Raw genomic sequence first — 21,136 nt, 5'->3', positions numbered from 1 at the left:
CTAAAGACTAGGGACTTTGTACTGAATATACTTAATGTCTAGGACTTTGGCCACACAACTCAATTTGTAGTAAGTGCTGCACAGCCAATCAAAAATATAGTGCTTTTGAATGCCTCAAGGAATATGTTTAGTAAAACAAAACAGTCGCATTTAAATGTAAAGACGAATTTTCCTCATAATTTTAGAAAGGCAAGACAATATTATAAATAGCTTCAATACATATGCCAGATGTCTAAAAAACATGAAGGTCAAATGAAACTACTTTAAAGTTTTTCATGGATATTAGTAGAGATTAAGTTAGAGATGGGGACAGACTTTAAGGGAAGGATAAAAAAAACAATAGTGTAGTCGGAATGCCACAACTTAAGGAAAGTTTTCACTGGACTGTGGCAAAAATAGAATATATATTTTATGACAACAAGAACAGCAGAACAGATATGGGAACTGTAGGATTAAGATAACATGGAGTGGCAGTGTGGTAGTAAGATGACTGACAATTTTCCTAAATTATTGTTGACAAATATATAAATACACATTGCAGCACTGTCAGACAATAACTTTAATAGCCCTCAAAATTCATCCCAAGGTATTCCAACCTCTCCTCAAACTGTAAATTATATATGATGAACTCAACTCACTTAGCAAACATATTGTGTTGAATTTGTAAGGAGGTCTGTATTTATCAGGAACATTTACTTGGCAAGTCAAAGTACAGTTTATTGTGTGTATACAAAAAACTGCTTTGTGCTCTAAAAATACTAAATATTCTTGAATACAAAACAGTTTCCAGTATTGTAAGAGTTATCCCTGAAGTGCTCCAATGTTCAATAGTTTATAATCTATACTTTTATTATTACACATTGTAAAATGCAAGTATTCTACAACTTCGTAATTTATGAGCACTGTTTTATACAGAATTACTTAGGTTTTATCTTCACAAAGATATTGTACAGCTTTAACTATACTAGTCTGTGAGTACACCAGACCTTAGTCTTGATTCACTACTTTCACATTTTAAAAAAAAGTGTGCTAGACTTTAAATTTAAAAGCTTTTTCAAGAAGTTTTAGTGCAACAAGCTAATCTTGTCATTATCTGAAAAAATTACTTTTAACATAGTGCGCCTTATGCTCTGGCTCCTGAATCTTCTATTTACCATCAGAAGCACCATCCCTCTTGCTGATGTCTCTGTAAATCATCACGGAGCCATGTAACAAAAATAATAAATAGAGATCAACTTCTCCCTGAATTCTGCTTCCACGCCACCCACCTTATTTCTCATGAGTTTAAGGGTTATCAAAGATCCCGTAATTTCCAAGGATCTCCTCTTAACTGATATGGTCTAAGGGTGATGTGTGAGATGTGTGTGCAGGTATTAAATCCACAACCCAACTCCACAACCTGGCCATCAAAATACAACGTATAGCTTATTAACCCCTTTATATGACCCTCAGACAGGAGATCTGACAGAGGTAGTACAGCTGCCAATGTTTTGAACTGTCCCCCCAATAGTGGAGGTGACACAAGATTAAAAAGGTCCTGTCTTTGAGATGATGGGAATAGAAAATGAACTCATCTATCCAAGGCCCTCCCTTCAGAAAGGTAGGAAGCTTGGAAAGAGTGTAGTCTTTCAGATTCCTCAGGACATTCTTACCAGCAGTTAGTGGGAATAACTGATCGAATATTGACTGAAAAATGAAAACAGCAACAGGGAAAGCAACAGGTGACTAACACCTGACAAACCTCTACCTATCTCTCAGGCACGCATCACTAAAGTGCTAAGATCAGGTAATTATGACCACACTGTTCATAACAGGCAAATGACTGCACCAAGAAGAAAGTGCCAATAAACTCTTATTGAAGGGAATGGGAGTATTGCTTGATTAAGGACCACTAAATATAGTTGTGTGAAAAATAATTCTGTTTATGATGCACAAGAAAGAATAGAACCCAGTTCACGTCCTCTAAGCAGCACTAGAGCTGCAGGGCTAGAAGTAAAATCTTATTTTTGTTACCATAGCAAACAGCAATGGCCCTGTACACCTACAACAATCAGATGTCATGAGTAAGATGCTGCCTTTCTTACAATCACTTCTCAGAGCAGAACCACTTTTTCAACTTGAGTATGAGCCAAATTAATAGAGAAAGCAAGAGAACATTTTGAATGTTCCCTAATACTAGCACTATGAGAATGCATATTTCACTATATATCAGGAGACAGATTCCAATTTAAAATTCTTAACAACAACAACAAAAAAGCCACAAGAACATAAAATAATGTATTCCTCAAATTTTAAATGTAAAAATTATACTTAGAGGAAAGAACTCCAAAACAATCAGTAAGTTATATTATTTGTAGTGTTAACACATACAAATTTGCTCCTAACAATTTCCAAAAAATAGTAAATAGAAGGTTATATTTGGAATTCAACTAAAACACAGAGATCCCTTAGGAGATGAGTCATCAACATTCATGTAATTTTTGTTGTGTACTATTAATTTCAGTATAATTCAAGATATGGATCATACTATGGTACACTAAAATCTTATTTCATACTTATTGTCACAAAAAGTAAATAAGTACACAAAACAAAACTAACAGCTTTTTAAAAATAAGCACAGCAATATTAGAAAAATAAAATATAATATAATGCAAACCTGAGTAACTCCAACTCTAATATCTCTGCTGACTGAACTGATTCCTTTCAGTATATCACCACTGGCTCGGAGAAATCCAGAACTCCCACGCAGAAAGCCTGTTCCTAGTAGTTCCATGGCTTCATCCAGAGAAATTTTGCGAACATTTTGCCGGGCGGACGCTAAACATAAATGTATTTTAAAAAATAAATAAACAAACAAACCCTCTGTAAAGGGAAGTTTCAACTTCTTTGCATCTTTAAAAAAATTGTGATGAATACCAATTAATCTTTCCCCAATACATTAGTAAATCCAAATATTGAAAGCAAAATTTCATAACAGAACCAGAATCAAAGCTCTGCGGATTCAGAGTCCTTTTGATTAATATGATCTAGAAATACATGGAAGTACTGCCATCAGGGTCTGCAAACAACAAAATCACCTTACCTTAAATTTGTCACTACAGATCACTACTGATGGTGGGAATTATTAAATACATTTATATTCTGTGTCTGATTTTATTAAAGATACACTTTGAGGCATACATGCAAAACACAAGTCAGCTAGGACTCCAAAGAGGGGGCCTTAGGAAGTGTACGTCTGAATCACTGTTTCCTTTGCTCTGCTGACGCACCTAGCCCACTGGTGCTCACCGACATGTGGCAACATATATCAAAGCAACAAGCCTAATAATCCAAGCGTTGGCTGATCTGGGGTTGAGTGGGGTGGGTTTCTATGAAGGCTTACAGTACATGTAGGAGGGATTGGTCCTGCTTTGAGCAGGGGGTTGGACTAGATGACCTCCTGAGGTCCCTTCCAACCCTGATAGTCTATGATTCTAGGCGGTTCCACACTGCAAGAGCAGCCATCTAACATTTCTCCTACAACTTTCCTTCCATTAGAAGAATTCTCATATTCATTCAAAAGAAAAATTTAATGCTAAAAGTCAAACAGCAGGCCTCCTGAGAGAGAGAGAGAGAGATGAACTGTGCGATTTAATTTCATGACAAAACAGATGGTAAGGCCAAGAGCACAAAAATTCATTCTCTCTCTCATATACTTGATAAGAATTTTAGGGCATTAAGTGTCTTAAGATAATATTGAACTGAAAAATGAAAACAGTAACAGGGAAGAGAATAGGTGACTAACCCTGACATTTCTGACAAAGATCTACCTATCTTTCTCAGGCACCCATCGCTAAAGTGCTAAGATTAGGTAGTTATGACCACACTGTTCATAAGGGATAAAGAAGAAAATAAGGCAAATGTACTCATTCTACAGATAATATCTATTACAAAAGACATTAATTTTTTTGAAACTGAAAAAATATGGCAGCTTTCTTTAACTCAGTTGTTCTCTCTAACATGATATTTAGCAGTCAAATAATCCCATAAATAAGTTTGTTGAGAAGGGAAAGTGAATATATAAAAACACACAGTTCCAAAATACTGAAAGCTTCTAATTTAGTCTTAATTAAAATCATAATTTCCCTGGCTACTCTCCTACCCTAATTCATGACACTTAGGCCTTTTGTGAAGTCAAGAGTGTAGGTCAGAGTGTGGGATCATGTATTCAGCGCTCTATCCTGTTACATTCAGTGAGTACAGGATAAATTTAAATATTTCATTCTTCTAACATAATACATCAACAACAATCAAAAAAACAACATGATGGATGCAAAGGCAAACACAGAACACCATGAAGAACTGAATGAGGATCTATTACAACTACCTCTTGAACTGATGGGACTGATGATTAGTTTGCTTGTATACTATACCAGCTATAAATTTTATCACCTTTTCCCCATAGACCTTCCATCTGGAAAGATTCTGAGGATTTAAATGTGGATTTGTTGGAATAAATTGATAAAGCTTTAACTGTGAGGATGCTTTATTATAGGAATATTACTTAACATCATATGTGGCTCAGTGAACAGATTACAGAATCCTGCATTTGGAATCTGGGTTGAAAACACTGAAGCTACTGACACTGCCTCTTAAGTGAACCAATTCAACAATCAGCTTGCACCATACTCAGTTGAAACAGATACAGGCTCTCTAAAAAATTTCAGGTTCCATTTATATATCATCTCTATTTAAAATTCCTCAAAAGTCAAGAAAACATTTTTTTGTTCAAAACATTTTAATTCAATTATTGTTACATATAATTTAATGGGCTGGGCAACAATGAAAAACATAATGACTTGCTTTAGCTTACATACTATGGACACGCTTCCCAATAAAAGTGTTCCTCAGCTGCACTGCCATATCTGACTGGTAAAACTGAAGGACTGGGGGGAGAGGGAGGAGAAAGAGGGAAGACATCTGTGATCCCTAACCGTTCCTCAGAGGGCAAGAGGTTCTCCGCATGAACAAGCTGGGAGTTCTCTGTGACTAAGACTCAGTCAACTACACAGTTGGGACTATGTTTGATTTCAGGTGGCATGGCTAGCTGAAAAGGAAAAGATACAGCAACAAGCCATTCTAGGCAATGTTTGTCCTGGCAAACCAATGAAAAAAATCAATCCGATGTTAAACACTACACAGAGGAGCAGTAACTCTCTAGAATTTCTACCATTCGAGAAGCAAAAAAGGTTGAACATGCAGTTGTTGCCACTTGTCATTGTCAGTGCAGCTTGTATTTGAGGAACATGCTACTAATGAGTTTGAAGGACAGACAGGGCCTGCCGCAAACTAGGCAAACTAGGCGCCTAGTGGTTGGGGGCGCCTAAAAGCCCGCTCAGGCGAGGAGGCGGAGCCGAGGTGAGCTGGGGCGGGCTCCCCAGGTGGGGTTAGCTGCCGCAGGGGGGTAGCTGCTGCAGGGGGGCGCTCCCTGGGCAGGGGGGTGGCGGGCTCGGTTAGCTGCCACAGGCGGCGGGGTTGGGGGGCGCAAGGTGGAAGTTTCGCCTAGGGCGCGAAACGTCCTTGCACCGGCCCTGAGGACAGGCACTCTGAATTGATGTCCTCAAAATCTATGGGGTTATATAACCAGACTTCCCCACAGATCCTGAGGCTTTGTGCCCTTACAAAGCCACGTTCCACCTTCACGTAGCTGAAAATCCCTTCACACTCTGAGGAGTAGATATGCCTATGGAACTCGTATATACTCGTTCATTAGCCCGTTCGTTTATAAGCCGACCCCCCAAGATGGTTAGGTAAAAATAGCAAAAACTGTATGACCTTATATTTCAGGGGTTGGCACACTTTGGCTCCGGGCCCGTCAGGGTAAGCCGCTGGTGGGTTGGGAGGTTTTGTTTACTTGGAGCCCCTCAGCAACCAGTGTCCGTGCTTTGACATTCCCAGCCAATGGTGTGCCACTTCCCGCAGCTCCCTTTGGCTGGGAACAGCGAACCGCAGACACAGGGAGCTGAAGGGCTCCATGCCTGCAGATGCTCCAGGTAAACAAAATGACAATGTATTAGATATTCAATTCAATGATTCCACAGAATTTAAAATCACCAACATTTGGTGTAGACCCATTTATAAGCCAACACCCGCTCTTTGATGCGTCACTTTTTTACCAAAAATATTCGGCTTATGAACGAGTATATACGGTAGTACAGGGGTCGGCAACCTTTCAGAAGTGGTGTGCCGAGTCTTCATTTATTTACTCTAATTTAAGGTTTCGCGTGCCAGTAATACATTTTAATGTTTTTAGAAGGTCTCTTTCTATAAGTCTATAATATATAACTAAACTATTGTTGTATGTAAAGTAAACAAGGTTTTCAAAATGTTTAAGAAGCTTCATTTGAAATTAAATTAAAATGCTGATCTTATGCTGCCAGCCTGCTCAGCTCGCTGCCAGTCTGGGGTTCTGTTCACCTAGGTCGGCAGTGGGCTGAGTGGGGCCTGCGGCCGGGACGCCGGCTGGCAAGGGGCCAACAGCCGAGACCCCAGACCTGGGTGGGGGGGGTCAGGGCAGAGGGCTGGGGGGGGTTTCAGGGGTCAGGGCAGAGGGCTGGGGTGCTCGGCTCGTGGAGGTGCTCCCACCCCCTGCCCTGAGCCACAAGGGATATGCCCTGTTCCACCCCCTTCCCCAATGCCCCGTCCCTACCTCTTCTCTGCCTCCTCTACAGAGCGAGCACACTGCCACTCTTCCCCCTCCCCCTCGCAAGGGCCATCAGCTGAATGGCGCAGGGAAGGAGGGGCAGGAAAGCAGCACGCTGGGGGAAGAAGCGGGGGAGGGGGGAAGCTTGACTGCCACAGGACCAAGCTTCTGCCTCCTGCCCCCGCAGGGGAGAGCAGTGGGTGGGGGGACTGAGTGGGGCTGGGTGCTGGGACCGCAGCAGGCAGCAGTGTGCCACTCAAAATCGGCTTGCGTGCTGTGTTTGGCACACATGCCGTAGGTTGCCGACCCCTGCGGTAGTATTTCCAAGTACATTTTTCCCCAAATGTGGGGGGTTTTTTTAAACACAAAAGTAGATGATCCAACTAAAAACACAGGGATACATTACCATTATAAAATGCTGTAAAATGCAGCAAAAAAGAGTGGTATGAATAGTTTGTTTAAACAAAGTATCTGGTGTTTGCATTTTGATATAAGCCTTTATGGATTATATATGACTTTTAGAACTAAGATAGGTTTGCTAAATTCTTACTGAAAAACAAAACAGATGCTTTACCTGTTGCTTGTTTACATGTCACAGCTCTAGCCAACACGGTGCCTAAAAGCTTTGAAACTGCTAGCCGCACATCGTAATTGGAACCATCAAATGATTTAAAACATAGGGTTGCAACGCTATCCAGATCTGTGCTCCACATAAAAACTGCCTCTTTCTGAAGTTCAAGGAGACACTAGACAAAAACGGGTGGAGGAGGGAGAGAAAAATATATTCACCATAAATATTCTGATATTGTGTAAAAGCATTTAGGCATTTGATACAAATTTTAGCTTGCAAGATAATACATAGAAGATAAGAGGATTTCATAAAAATACGTACAGTCCTTGACATCAAAGAGATCTGAATATTTACTGCCAGGACAATGTCTGAGCAGATAATGTAAGTAATCTAAACTTACTCATTGTTCTGGGTGTAACAGTTTGTGTGAGACATATGATAACATCTTAAATCACATTTGGAAGTAATAACCTTACCTGGGATAACTTCAGACCCATAGAAAACAAAATTAGGTGCCAATATTGTTGTTAGGTGCTAAAATTCCAGAGTTACTTTTTGGGGGGCATTTTTTTGTTTGCTAGGAACACAATTTTAGAATAGATTTACATTTACCAATTAAAAATTATGCATATTATAAGCAAACCTTTACTGTGTTTTTAGGCATCAAAATTATTTTTTCTTTATGATCTATTTAAACAGTTATATTTAAGAAGATTAATTGCTAAAAACAGTTAGTTAATGGGCCACTTTACCTTAGCAGCAGCACAGCGAACTGCCATAGAGCGATCTGTTAAGCATGATCGAGCAGCTTTGTAAATATCTCTGTGACATGGGGTAGCAGCAGCTCCTAAGCCATTCAATATATTTTGCAAGCTAAGCATGATCTCATAACGACCTTGAGACTGATAAAACAAAAGGAAGAAAATGTAAATATTATTTTACAACACTAACAACCCTAAAAAAGAAAATGCAGATTATTTAAACATGTTTGTAATATATTGGTACTTTTATTTTTAGAGCTCTACTCATGTTAAGGTGAATTAAAGCAGGTAATTTGTTCTACACCTTTGTAACCAAAAGAAAAGAACTATTCTTCTAAATTCTACTGGAAAGGATTAACATACATATTAAAATTCAAGATAGTTTTATAAAGTGAGCTTTGGAATAAAAAGTGTAATTGAGTAGCTGTTTTATGAATGATACAAAACTGTATTTTATCAAGATCATTCATGAAGGGGACTGTCAATAATTGTGATTCATCCCTCTCAATTGATATATTACAGTTGAATTCGCTAACAATTCTTTTGGACTTGCAGATGGTGCTTCTATATGGCATTATGATTTACAGCAACTTCATGATTTATTTATACCAGTCACCTTGTCCCATTCATTGTTCTTCACACTACTAAGAGTAAACACAGTCTATTAATTTTACCTGCAAACATCTTTTAAACTTGTGGTTCCTTACCTCTGCATTCTTCATTGCTTTAAGCACATTTCCTACAGTATCAGTAAAGCTGTTTCCCAAGATTCTCCCCAGTTTTTTGTACAAATATCCCAAGCATACCACTGCAGCACTAAAACAAAGCAGATCCAAACTTGTTAAGATGAATGCAACAACAGAGGAGAGGCTGAAGGACTGAAGAAATCAGCTGATCTATTTGAATTTTTTTTTTAAATTCAAGTCTAAAAAATGTTAATAATATAGAATATCAATTGGGTGTTATAACTTCCCAGAATACAAATGAATTAGTGAAAAACATCAGAGAAAAAATGGGTCTTTGAAAAGTGTGGTACACACTTGCACCAAAGGTATTAAATACTTAAGTACCAGAATTCAAAGTACTAAACTACTCTAGTATTTGATGAAGGAACAAAAAAACAAAAACAAATGAAAATATGAACACACTACCTCTTCCCCCCCAAAAAACACGCTCCAAAATTAGTACTTATTTCAGGGTGCAATAAGTAATAAGTGGACTTGATATACTGTATTCTTTCAAGCACTCCAGTTAGCAAACGCAAAAATTGTTAAGCACTGAATATTCGTATACAGTATTAAAAAAAATATATTCTTCAGTAAGTAGTGGGTTTTTCCTTACAATGATTTCTTAATTAAAACTTTTTCAGGGTATTGACTGGTTTATAATTAGTCAAATAATTTTGATGAATATCAGCAAAATTAATCAAACAGTATATTTTACACATTTGTCTTGCTATTCAACCAGCCCCACTGAATATGTATTATTATTGCACATTCTCAAAAATATCCATTCAGCTAATATTACACTTCCATTAAATTGGGAAACACAAAGTTCAGCAATATGGGAGTTAAAACATTCTCAGAATAACTCATTTAAACTAAGATTAACAGTTATTCCCTAACGACAAAAATACAGTAAGAAAAACTCCCATTTCTCATCTTTGGTTCTTCAAAGGCCACTTCATTATTGCTTGATTAACTTATTAGAGCAATTTACAAACTGACAGATTAGGTTTAAATTTTGTTCATGATTTTGCTGGGCATAAAAAGTACAGTGGTAATGTCGTCCAGTATGAATGCTTGTCTGATGGATCCCAGAACCTATTCTAATTAGTCTAATGTCAAGAAAGACCAAACCTATACCCTTCAAATTTTAATTGTAGGGAGGAAGTTAACAAAAATTTCACTAAGAACTAAGTCTTAATTTAATGGCCTCATTTGCCATCTTTACTCACACAAGTAATTTTACTATCCTATCACTAACATAAATACAAGTTATGTGAATGGGCCCCTAGGCAGGGCCTGTGCAACCCATTAGGCGACCTACACTAGCATTTGGGGGGAGGCGGCATTTCAGGTCCTTCGGCGGCGACCGCGGCAGCCGGATCTTCAGCTGCCCCAGTCGTTGTCGGCATTTAGGCAGAGGGAGCTGGGGCGGGGGGTGCAGGGAGGGCTGCCTGCAGCAAGTAAGGGGGAGGGCAACACACAGGGGAACTCCCTGCCCCAGATCACCTCTGCTCCATCTCCTCCCCTGAGCACGCCGCCCTGCTCTGCTTCTCCCCCTCCCAGGCTTGTGGCGCCAAACAGCTGATTGGTGCTGCAAGCCTGGGAGGCGGGAGAAGTGGAGCGGCGACAGCGTGCTCGGGGATGAGGCAGAGCAAAGGTGAGCTGGGGCGGAGCTGCTGCGGAGGGGGCGCCACAGGGCGGAGGAGCTGCTGCGGGGCCCTCAGGGCAGGGGTGGCAGAGCGCTGCTACAGGGCTCGGGGAGGGGGGCGGGGGCGCAAGGTGGAAGTTTCGCCTAGGGCGCGAAACATCCTTGCACCCACCCTGCCCCTAGGAATCAAAAGTTTCTAGCAATGTGTTGCCTACTAATTCACTGCTATTAGCAGAATTTCTCAGTGGAATATATTCAATAAAAATACTAGCTCCTCTTGTGCACAAATGCAACAACCCAGAAGAGCCATGAGTAAAGAATACATGAAGCTCCTTTGCCTGCCTCCAGTGTAGGGCTGCTTCCCTCTCCTAATTGCAGGCATTTCTTTTCTATATTTGATACTCAAGTCCAGGCAGTACCAACTTCTCATGACAATCTTATTGTGAAAATCTTTCTTAAACAGTTACACTGCAAGCAATAGTAAAAAGCTGTTACCTTCCAAATAAACTGTAAATTTACAGTATATAATCTATCATATTTAGAATGCTTAATAGGTATTTTCTTCTCATTCTGTGCTGTTTTTTGTCCCTTTAACGTAACTTCCCCTCCATTTCAGTAAGTTTTAAGAGTTTCCTCTCAAATTCCTCCCCAAAATTTGTACTTGGAGATGTCATCTAAAAATCTACGCTCAATACACTGCAATTCTAGCTGCAAACAAACAGCACCTAAAGCATCTGTAACAATTAACTGAGCAGCACAACATTGCCAATCATCCTTTTTTATAAGTAAGCGTGAAGTGCTAAAAAAACAAAAAACAAAAACCCTCCACATACAGCCATTACTAAATAAAGTGAGAATTTTCAATGGCGCCTAAGGCAGTTAGGCACTCAGCTCCCATTGAAATTCAAGTGGAACTGGGCACCCAACTACCTTAGGCCCTTTTGAAAATGCTAACCTAAAACTGTCGCATTCCAAATCAGCCAACTGTGTATACTTAAAATGCATTTCATTGTTTTGTTTAAGATTAATATATTATTTTTGTCTTAACTGAAACACCTATGTAATGGGGTTCATAGTGAATTAACATATTACCACCAACTGCTAATAATAAAGAGAGATGCTAACTGGAGACTACGATACCATTTCATTAAGATACAAGATGCAGTCTCTCTCAATGAACACCCCTGGATTGTCCAAGGAAACCAAGGGCCACTGTAGAGCTTTTAAGGAAAGGTGTTTCTAAGGTCAGAAGCTCAAAGGCTTCAGTCCTTGTTACATATGTTAGCTCAGGAGTAGCCACAATATATGTGAAAATACCTATGGCCTGATGACTATGGACCCTGTGGAGCTTAAAAGTTCTACAGAGGACTTAATCATATAACTAGTAAGGTTGCACAACAGGTCATCTCAATTAAGTAGATTCTACAGTAGTAGAGTATCCTCACTGGGGTTAATGCATTTTAAATTCACACCTTCAGTTAATTCAGATTAATTTTCCTGAGCGTCCCCACATAGGTATGCCCCAGGGTGTTTTCTTTAAGGGTATGTCTACAGAGCAGTAAGATATCTGTGGCTGACGTGTGCCGGTCATCAGGGGCGGCTCTAGGTATTTTGCCGCCTCAAGCACGGCAGGCAGGCTGCCTTCGGCGGCTTGCCTGCGGAAGGTCCCCGGTCCCACGGATTCAGCGGTAGCCTGCGGGAGGTCCGCCGAAGCCGCGGGACCAGCGGACCCTCCGCAGGCATGCCGCAGAAGGCAACCTGCCTGCCGCCCTTGCGGCAACCAGCAAAGTGCCCCCAGTGGCTTGCCGCTTGGCTTGCTGGTGCCTGGAGCCGCCCCTGCCGGTAATCTTGGGCTCGCGGGGTTCAGGCTGAGAGGCGGTTTCAGTGCTGTGTAGACTTCTGGGCTTGGGCCAAAGTCCAGGCTCTATGACCCTTTGAGGTGGGAGGGTCCCAGAGCTCCGGCTCCAGCACAAGCTTGGAAGTCTACACAGCAATGAAACAGCCCTGCGGCTCAAGTCAGCTGGCACAGGCTAGCCACAGGCGTCTAGTTGCTGTGGCTACAGTTAACTTAGAACTCTTGTTCCTTGTTACACATATTAACAGTGTGCTTGTCTACACTGAATTTCATCTGCTGTTAGGTTGTCCAATTGCCTAGCTTCGTTTGGTACCTCTGAGGTTCCTAACAATGCTCTCTCCATTTGCCTAACCTAAATAATCTGAAATCATGTTTATGAGAACAGGAAGAAGCTTCTTCTGAAAAAAGAGAAAAAAAGTGAGATATTTCAAGTTGACTATGCCTTCATGGTCTATTTCTACGGCTGTATGTAGAAGGTAGAGCTGAGATTTTTATCCAAGAATTGCAAAGATAGAAATCACATTGAAGTGGCACATCAAAAGTTACAAAATAACTAAGTCATTCACCATTCATCCTAAGGGCAGCATATGAAACATCAAAAATAAAACTGCTATGCTTCTGATATGCAGGATTGTAATTTGAATTAGCTTTCAGTGTTCATGTTAGTTTAGTCTTTATTTTTAATGCTCAGAAGTCTTTGAAGGTTAGCAAGATGCGATATAAAAAGACAGTTATTCTTATTACTAGTTTGGGGGTGGTTGTTACTTACAGTTTTGTGGGTAGATAACTTGGTGAATCATCTTTGCTCCTAATTAGTTCATTGCATTTGTCAACTGTCTGGTAAACAGAGAGAGTGTCTCCAATACTATAAAGTATAGCTAGGTTCTTGGCTATGAGCCTTCGGGTAGGAGGGCCTGGTGAACTATTTAACAAAGATAGTAGTTGTTCAGCCAGTTTCTTCTGTTTTTCCCTTACGTCAGCCTGGAAATAAAGTTAGTAACCAGTTAAACTAAAGCATGATCATCTTTAACTTCTCCCCAGATTGCTTTGTTTCAGCTAGTTTGACATTCTCAATGTATAAAGTCAATTTTCTTCCCGGGCTTTTCCATTGAATGGAAGACAGTCTGAAACATGTGATCCAGTTATAGATTCTTACATCTACACTTTTCTCTAGTATTATTCCCAGGAATATTTTCCAACAGCATCAACGCAGCTGTATCCTTCTGACACAAAACTGTAATTTCTTCTTATTGGTTGTGTGTCATTCACCATCTCTTTTTAAAAAGATAAGATAATTCATAAGAGAACGCACAAACAATGCACCTTTGCAGAAAAACAACTACTGAAAATGTACACTGAGAAAAAATACTAAAAGAGTTATTAAAGATATCAGAATTTAATGAAAATATTTTCCTTTATTAGACTACGATGTTGAGGGTAAAGGAAATCTCAATTTGTGTATTTTCTCTTTGAAAGCATGAGAAATTGTCATTGGCAACTGTCAAAACACTTTACAATTTTCCAAAATAGTTACCCCAGTTCCTAAGTGACTATTATCTAAATCAATTTACAAGTAAGCTAGATCAGCGATGTGTATACCTTTTGGCTTTGGAGCCACATGCCGCATTTGGGACCCAGTACAAAGTTCTCAGGTATCCTATGTTTCTGTCAGAGATCTTTGTGTTTAGCCTAGTCTTAGACAGAGCAAACAAAGCATATATCATATGGGCATTCCCATCTCAGCTAAAACACACAAGACAATACTGAGCCAAGTAGCCAGAGTTGGCAGAATCCCTCCCCAACTCTTCCATCATTCAATAAGAAAAGGGGAACCACAGAGGAAATAAGTTAGATGGAGCTACAGAGAGCCACAAAATAATTATGCAATGATGTGCTGACATTCTGATGCAAGGACATGAAGCAACAATCACATCACCACATTGTGGCTATTTCTCCAACTACTTTTATTGATGAAGAGGCTCTCCAGCTCAAGGATTACCACCACTGATCTACTGCCTAAACAGTAGCAGCAGTAGTGTTTATTCTATCACATGGCCACTAAACAGACTTTTAACTCAACTTTTTTTCTGTGTATGTACAGGAGATAAAACAGAAAAGCAGCAGCTCTCACACTGTTTTGATTAAAAAAACAACACTACAGATATACAGAAATACAAAGAATACAAAAAGGCTGCTCATTTAAACCTATAAGGCTGTCTAAAAAATTATTTAGCAAACCTGTAAAATATGAAATCTTGTGAAATATTTTTTCACCAGATTCAAAGAGTTGTTTTACTAGAAGAGGACATAAATTCTCAGCAATTTTTTAAAAAGTCGTGTTTGCTTGAAATTCAATAAGAACACTATGTAGAAGATCTAAAATATTATCATCCAAGTATATCTTTAAAATTAATCCTAGCTATAAAACACCTAGTATAAGGAGTAAGGAATATGGAGAAAAATAGTTATCTCTAAGGAATGTTATTTCTTTCCAATTATATTATACTTACCCTGCTAGTCACTGGTAAAAGTTTTTCCAAAAATCTCAACCATTCAAAAATGAACTCTGCCTTCTGAAATTCACCAAGCTGGTTATATGCCTCTTCATTAAGCAGTAAACTGTGAGCCAACTCCATTCCTTGAAATCTTTCTCCTCAAAGACTACAGATTAAGACACCCAGAGCTGTAGCTAATCAGGGTTCTCCTCATCAATCTTGAGTGACTGAATCAGAAGACTGAACTCCTAAAAAAGAGAAATCATACCACTTTTCAATCTTAGCTTACTGATATTAACACTAATTTTCAGAGTAAAAGAGTAACCAATGCACATGGATACACACATTATTAAATATTTTATTTGACTGCACTTGGTGATATTTATGCTCATGGAAGTGAGAGATTGATAGTACTAATATAACATGCTGATTAAAGCCAGATATAGTACAGAATATGCCAGGTAAGCTTGCTCACAAAGCTATCTGTTCACCTACAATTATATTTTGAAATTCCTTGTTGAGCATCTACAGAAAAATGATGGTCATTCATGCCCAATGCTGACAAATTTTGTAATCTATAGTAAAGTTCACTGATCAGGAACTAAAAAATCATGGGATAAAAACAGATAAAAGTCATGTTAATTTATGCCCTGTCTGTATATAAACCCCATTTCACATAAAGGCCTAGTGCATTACTCTACTAATATATCTATCCACAATATATAAGGACTTAATTTTATTCTTAAAGAAACTTGAGATTTTTTTTTAAATTCCTGTAAATTAATATTACAATTTATTTTTTACAAGTTAATTAATAAGAAATGAATTCAATACAAATTGCATCAAGATTCTTTGCTGCACCAGTCCTTCAAAAACTATATTTTGGGTCTAACACCCCTCCGCTCACAACATAATTAAAAACAAATTTAATAAAAACCTATTCTAAATATATACTTGTTATCCTACAGGAATGTCACATAGGTTTTATAAGCAAAAATATATGATTTAGTAAGAAATTTTGTATCTATCACAAACAAAAATATTCTTTGAGACAGTGTCTTATCTTAAACTCCAAAACAAATTATCTTTTCCAGAGGTCATTAAGACTGCTGAACATGCATTTTTTTTTCTGTGCAGCAGCAATACTGTATTGTAAAATGATACATAAAGTAGCAAATGGGTAGCACAAAGCAGTGCTAAATAATTTAGTGCTCAGCTTGTCATATGCACAGTGGCAGGTTATCTTTATTACCTTCAACACATTTTGCACACCTCTTACTCCCTAAGGAAATTAGTCATATATCATTTATTATAATGAACTATCATTTGAAATATACCTGAAATACCAGGCAGCTTGACAATGCACTACACTAGAAATTTAAATATTTCTTTTGGCTGTCAGTGGCTAATTATATATATATATATATATATATATATATATATAAATTGCTTGTGTACATGTACTTTCACAGCTTGCTAGCATTCTTACTCTGTAAGCAGAGTATTCATATAAGTTAATTTTATTCACTTTACATTTTTCTCTAACCTACATGAGCTAGAGGATTAAACTTTTCATTCCATATTTGGGCAAAGTTTCTTCTTTGTTACAGTGTGGAAATACTAAACGCGGTCTTTGCACAATCTCCTTAATGCTCATCCAATGCATGTTTCTAGCTAAGCTTTTCTAAATCACCTACCACAGTCAATTCCAAGCCATCTTAATAGATGATTACAAGCTACAGTTTTTTGCTAACCAAAATGATCTCAAATTCAAAATTTCTAGCGTCTTTTGCTTTGCAAAATCTGGCATCCCAAAAGAAGAATCCCATGTATAAAGAAGTTGTAAAAATACAAAAAAAAATTAAGCTAAAGAGTAGCTTATTTTCATATATTAAATATATTAATAAAATGTATTTTGAAAAAATCTCTCTTCAAGGGAATAAAAAAGTAGATTTTTCTATCTGGGACTTCTTATCAAATGCAGCATTACTCTGCAATGGAAATCCAGTCTCTCCCACTTCAAGTCAGCTTGGATGAAGGATATCAAGAACCCGACTACTCAGCAATAAAATATGAAATCCAGTGCATATGAAGATCAAGAAATGCTGCCCTACTTATGGAAAACGACAACAAAAACCTAACTTCAGAAGTTCTGACCATTACTTCTGGTTTCTATCTCAGGGCACCTACCAAAAGTCACAATACTGACACAAAATATTCAAATGATCTATGTACTATTTCTTTGTATTCCACCTAAAATTTTATAAATTTCACTACAGTAGTTTATGACACAATCTCTTTTCTCTGTTTAGGTTGTATTCAACTTTTAAATTGTTTTTAAACAAAAAAAATTAGGTGAGGGTGGAGGTGGGAACCACAGCTCAAGTAATATGCTAGCTATGATTCTAGAAGGATACACTCTTTGATTTTTTCATGGGACTTACAAAAATAAACCCATACACAAGAAATATGCATCTACACATAAAAAGTATTACAAATTCATAAGATTATTTCAAAATCTTCAAACTGGTTTAATGTGCTAATGATAAAAGGAAAGAGGAACTGAAGTATGAATCAACACAGAGGGTAATTAGCAAAGATGACTCAGGGTTTTCTGAAGCATCTGTGAACAATATCGTGGACTCTGACACAAAAGATAAGGATGAGTGGATCTTTCCAGAATCCTGCTCTCCAAGAATAATTCTAATCCCAGCATTCATTCCGGCAGCGTGCGCGCCATGTGAGTGTCTTTCTGTTACTCTCTGTGAATCGCGATCTGTGGCAAATGGAGCCCGATGCTGAGGACTCTGCTGATGAGTGTCACCAGCACAACACGCGTGGCAGTCGAGCTATTTTTTTCAGCCCAAAGTGACAGTGGAGAGTCGGCGATGATATCAATATGGATTTGTCTGCTGTGAGTGGGATCATCATCGTCATGGAAGTCTGGGATGACGAGCAGTGGCTGCAGAACTTAAGGACACAAGATTGAGAGCCTGCCCGGTGGAAAGCGGGTGGCTATTGCAATCTGGAAGATGGCAAATCCAGACAGCTACCGGTTCTTTGATGCAAGTTTGCAAAGCATGCAAATCGCATCCTGCTAAGAAGAAAGACCGTGGGGGGGGGCAGCAGCAGGATGGATGGATGGCTGCACAAATGGGGGGTTTCTAAACTGTGGAGGGGCGATAGATGACGCATATTCTATTCTGGCCCCCACCTGCTCCGCGCTTGATCACATCACGGCGCGTTTTGACACATTTACACAGGGGGCTGGGGAAAAGGTGCATGATGCCGCATCTTCGGAAAGGACTTTTTTTCAGACAGGAAGATCACAGTAGGGGATGTGAAATGCCCACTGTGATCCTTACAGGAAGCTTGACAGGAGCAAACGGTTTCAACTACAGGCTGAGCCGGTGCAGAATGACTGTGAGTGGGGGTTCAACTACAGGCTGAGCGGTGCAGAATGACTGTGGAGTGTGCTTTTAAAGGCTGCTGGAGATGTTTGTATGGGAAGCTAGACTGGGGAAAGCAGCAATAATATTTGTGAGGAAGGGTGAAAGGTTCAGTGAGGCATGACCACCGAGAGTTCAAGTCCTGAGGCTGCTGATGCACAGCCAGAGAGCAGGGCTAATAGAGGGCCCAGCACAGGCTTCAAGGATTAGGGGGATGCCTTGGGGAAGAATTTGAGGCTGAAAGCCACAGTAATGTTTGCTGCCTTGCATGGGAGTGAATTGCACTGCTTACACTGTTATTCTATTATCCATAAAATATAATGATTTGCAGTGCCTCTTTCTTTACTGGGCTAAGGTGTCTTTCACTATCTGCTATAATAAAGACTGTTTTCAAAGCCAAGAATTGTTTTATTGAAAAGAAAACTTCCTTGACAGACAGACAGACACACAACATTTCATTAACACAAGAGGGGCAGGGTGTGGGTTGGTGAACTGTACAGTCACAAGTTTGCATATGCCATGTCTGGATTGCTGTTTAATGAATCCTGCACTTCAGTGCATATACTGCATGGGTGATGGGGTGGTAAGAGCCTGGATGGGGGAAGGTGGGTTGGAGCTGACATTGGGGCACAAGGCACACTCATAGACTCGCTTGGCGCTCCAGGCCTCTTGCATTCTGCATTTCTCGGGTCCTTTTCTCTCTTCTCTCGCTCCTTCAATTCTTTTCTCTCTCTAGCAGAGTGCTGAAAGACAGTTTTCAGCATGTCCTCTTTTTCTCTTCGGGGATTTTTCTCAAATTTTGAAGCCTCTGGGCAGCAGTCAAGGTCACTGTACACACAACAATGACAACAACATTTAACACGGGCAGCATTATATCCACTATCTCCAGACATGAATTGTTACAGGAGAGTTTCACTGCAAGTTCTCACTTTGCTTCTTTATCCCAAAAGAAAAAACACACAGAAGCCACGAAATGGTGAGTGAGGAGTGGGGCTCTGAGTGCTAGAGGGTTGAGTGAAGATGCAGATGCAGGGTGATCTTATCTCCTATCTCTTCACTAAAGAGTCTCCCAACATTTTTCACAGGACTTAATCCTGGAAGATGTTTCCAGTCACTACAGCGGGGGCTCTTTTTTAGAGCATGTGGATTCCGCCGGGACCTATGCGGGCGTGCCTGTGTTCAGAAATGGTCCCCTGGGGAAGAGTGGGCGCGGACGCGTCACCGTCACTGGGACAAGGGACACAGTGGCTCTGCCTATAAACCCGCCAGGCATATTTGCCACGCTCTGGATGAAGCTTTTGCTGAGATAACTGAAGCAGATTCAGGGCTATTTCCACATCTAGACGCTGCCATGCATGCATCCATAACCCCCTTCCTCTCCAGAAACATTTCCACCCAGAAAGCTCCTCTGCCTGTCCTTCTGCAACTGCTGGCTGCTGCTGCGATTGGGTACTTTCCTCCTGGCTTGAGAAGAGCTCCTGGCTGCATGCCTCCAGGAATCTGCGGTTTCTTCCCCATCCCAGGAGCTTCACTCGCGGTTTCCTCCCCCCGCAGCCTCCTCCTCCTCCTGTCCCCAGCCTGCTCAGAAGTGTCCATCGTTACCCTGGGATTGGCAGTGGGGTCACCCCAAGTATGTTGTCCATCTCCGGCAGGTCGTGGGGCGGATCCGGATCTTTCCCCTCTCGGCGCTTTGTAATAGGCACTCCGCAGCTCTTTAACTTTCACCCTGCATTGTAGCGGAGCGCAGCTGTGCCTGAACAGACGCCTCACCCCAAACACTGATGAGGTCCTGCAATTCACCTGTGCTCCATGCTGGGGCTCTGGAGGCATGGTTACCTGTAACCTGTAACTGATTAACTGATTGCACTCCACACCTGGCTGCAGCAAACAGGAAGGAGATTTTAATTTCCCGGGGCATTTAAAGGCGGGTCACCTGAGGCAAGAGCAGTAGAGTGCAAACTGATGTGCAGAGTGGCTGAACAGGAATTCTGGGATAGCTCCTTATTCCCTGGAGGACAGGTAAAGCGCTGGTGAGTGTCCACACCTGCTGAGCAGCGCTGGTGTCACCAGCGCTGCACTCTACCCAACCCCGGATGGTTTTCAGCCAGCGCTGCAACCAGGAGTTGCAGCGCTGGTTGTTAATTGCAGCGCTGGAAAGCCTCCACCAGCGCTGCAACTTGTAAGTGTAGCCAAGCCCTAATACTGAAATGAATGAATTAATGCTGTTTTAAAGCAAATAGCGTGGGAGACTTTTCACATTTTTCAGACACCAATGTATTTGTTTTGTAATCAAAACTTCTGACACAATACATCCTGCAAGCTTTCCAAGACTTTTTTTTTGGCTCAATGTGAGCAGGTTCCCCTCACCTTAGTGTATCTACGACACCCTTCCTACAGACACCTCTAGTGTGCCTGCCACAACCCATCCACTTATTCTCAACCTTTATAGCCTCTGGCAACTACACTAACTTGAAAAAGAAATCAGAAGAGGGTACAAATCTACAGCTTTCCAAACAAGGAGAATAGTGAGGAAATGTAATGTCTACTGCAACATGCTGGTGCTAGAGTCAGAAAGGAGCATGGATACAAAAATCATGGATGGAGCAATGACAGTCCACTGTGAGATGTCAACATATGGTGTAAGGAAAAGGTGGATCCTAATATTATTAATTATTTTTAGTGTAGTCATGCTCAAAAGTGCTGGCCACTTTCCAAATGAAGGAAAAAACACCTCAACCCCATAGAATGTACAATATAAAGTGTGACAGACCCAGGCCAGTGGGGTACGAGTCTGGTAGAGGACAAATATACTGGTCACTAGATGAGTAGTTTTCTGTTCCCTGAGTGACCAGAGCAGGGGCTGCACTAGAGTAATCAGGAACCTGCTAGAACCAATTAAGGCAGACAGGCTGATTAGAACACCTGCAGCCAATCAAAGGAGGCTAAT

General features: G+C 40.3%; 1 protein-coding gene across 7 annotated transcripts in view; it reads right to left on the bottom strand.

Moving 5' to 3' along the window:
- HEATR5A (HEAT repeat containing 5A) overlaps nt 1–21,136 on the bottom strand; it is a 134,702-nt gene that overhangs the window by 106,454 nt on the left and 7,112 nt on the right. For 5 of the 7 annotated variants that reach the window (XM_039535386.1, XM_039535388.1, XM_039535389.1 and 2 more), the window contains 6 exons: nt 14,756–14,988; nt 13,015–13,226; nt 8,722–8,830; nt 8,006–8,155; nt 7,257–7,428; nt 2,657–2,817 (listed from right to left, as the gene is read on the bottom strand). In XM_039535386.1, coding sequence (XP_039391320.1) covers nt 2,657–2,817; nt 7,257–7,428; nt 8,006–8,155; nt 8,722–8,830; nt 13,015–13,226; nt 14,756–14,881 — 930 coding nt within the window. In that variant the 5' untranslated portion in view covers nt 14,882–14,988. Of the gene's footprint in view, nt 1–2,656; nt 2,818–7,256; nt 7,429–8,005; nt 8,156–8,721; nt 8,831–13,014; nt 13,227–13,844; nt 13,940–14,755; nt 14,989–21,136 lie in introns of those variants that run through there. The other 2 variants (XM_039535391.1, XM_039535390.1) reach the window with 2 other exon arrangements.

The sequence above is a fragment of the Mauremys reevesii genome, linkage group 4, assembly GCF_016161935.1.
Source record: "Mauremys reevesii isolate NIE-2019 linkage group 4, ASM1616193v1, whole genome shotgun sequence".
In the NCBI taxonomy this organism is placed as follows: domain Eukaryota; kingdom Metazoa; phylum Chordata; order Testudines; family Geoemydidae; genus Mauremys; species Mauremys reevesii.
This window is presented reverse-complemented; position numbering and strand designations above follow the sequence as displayed.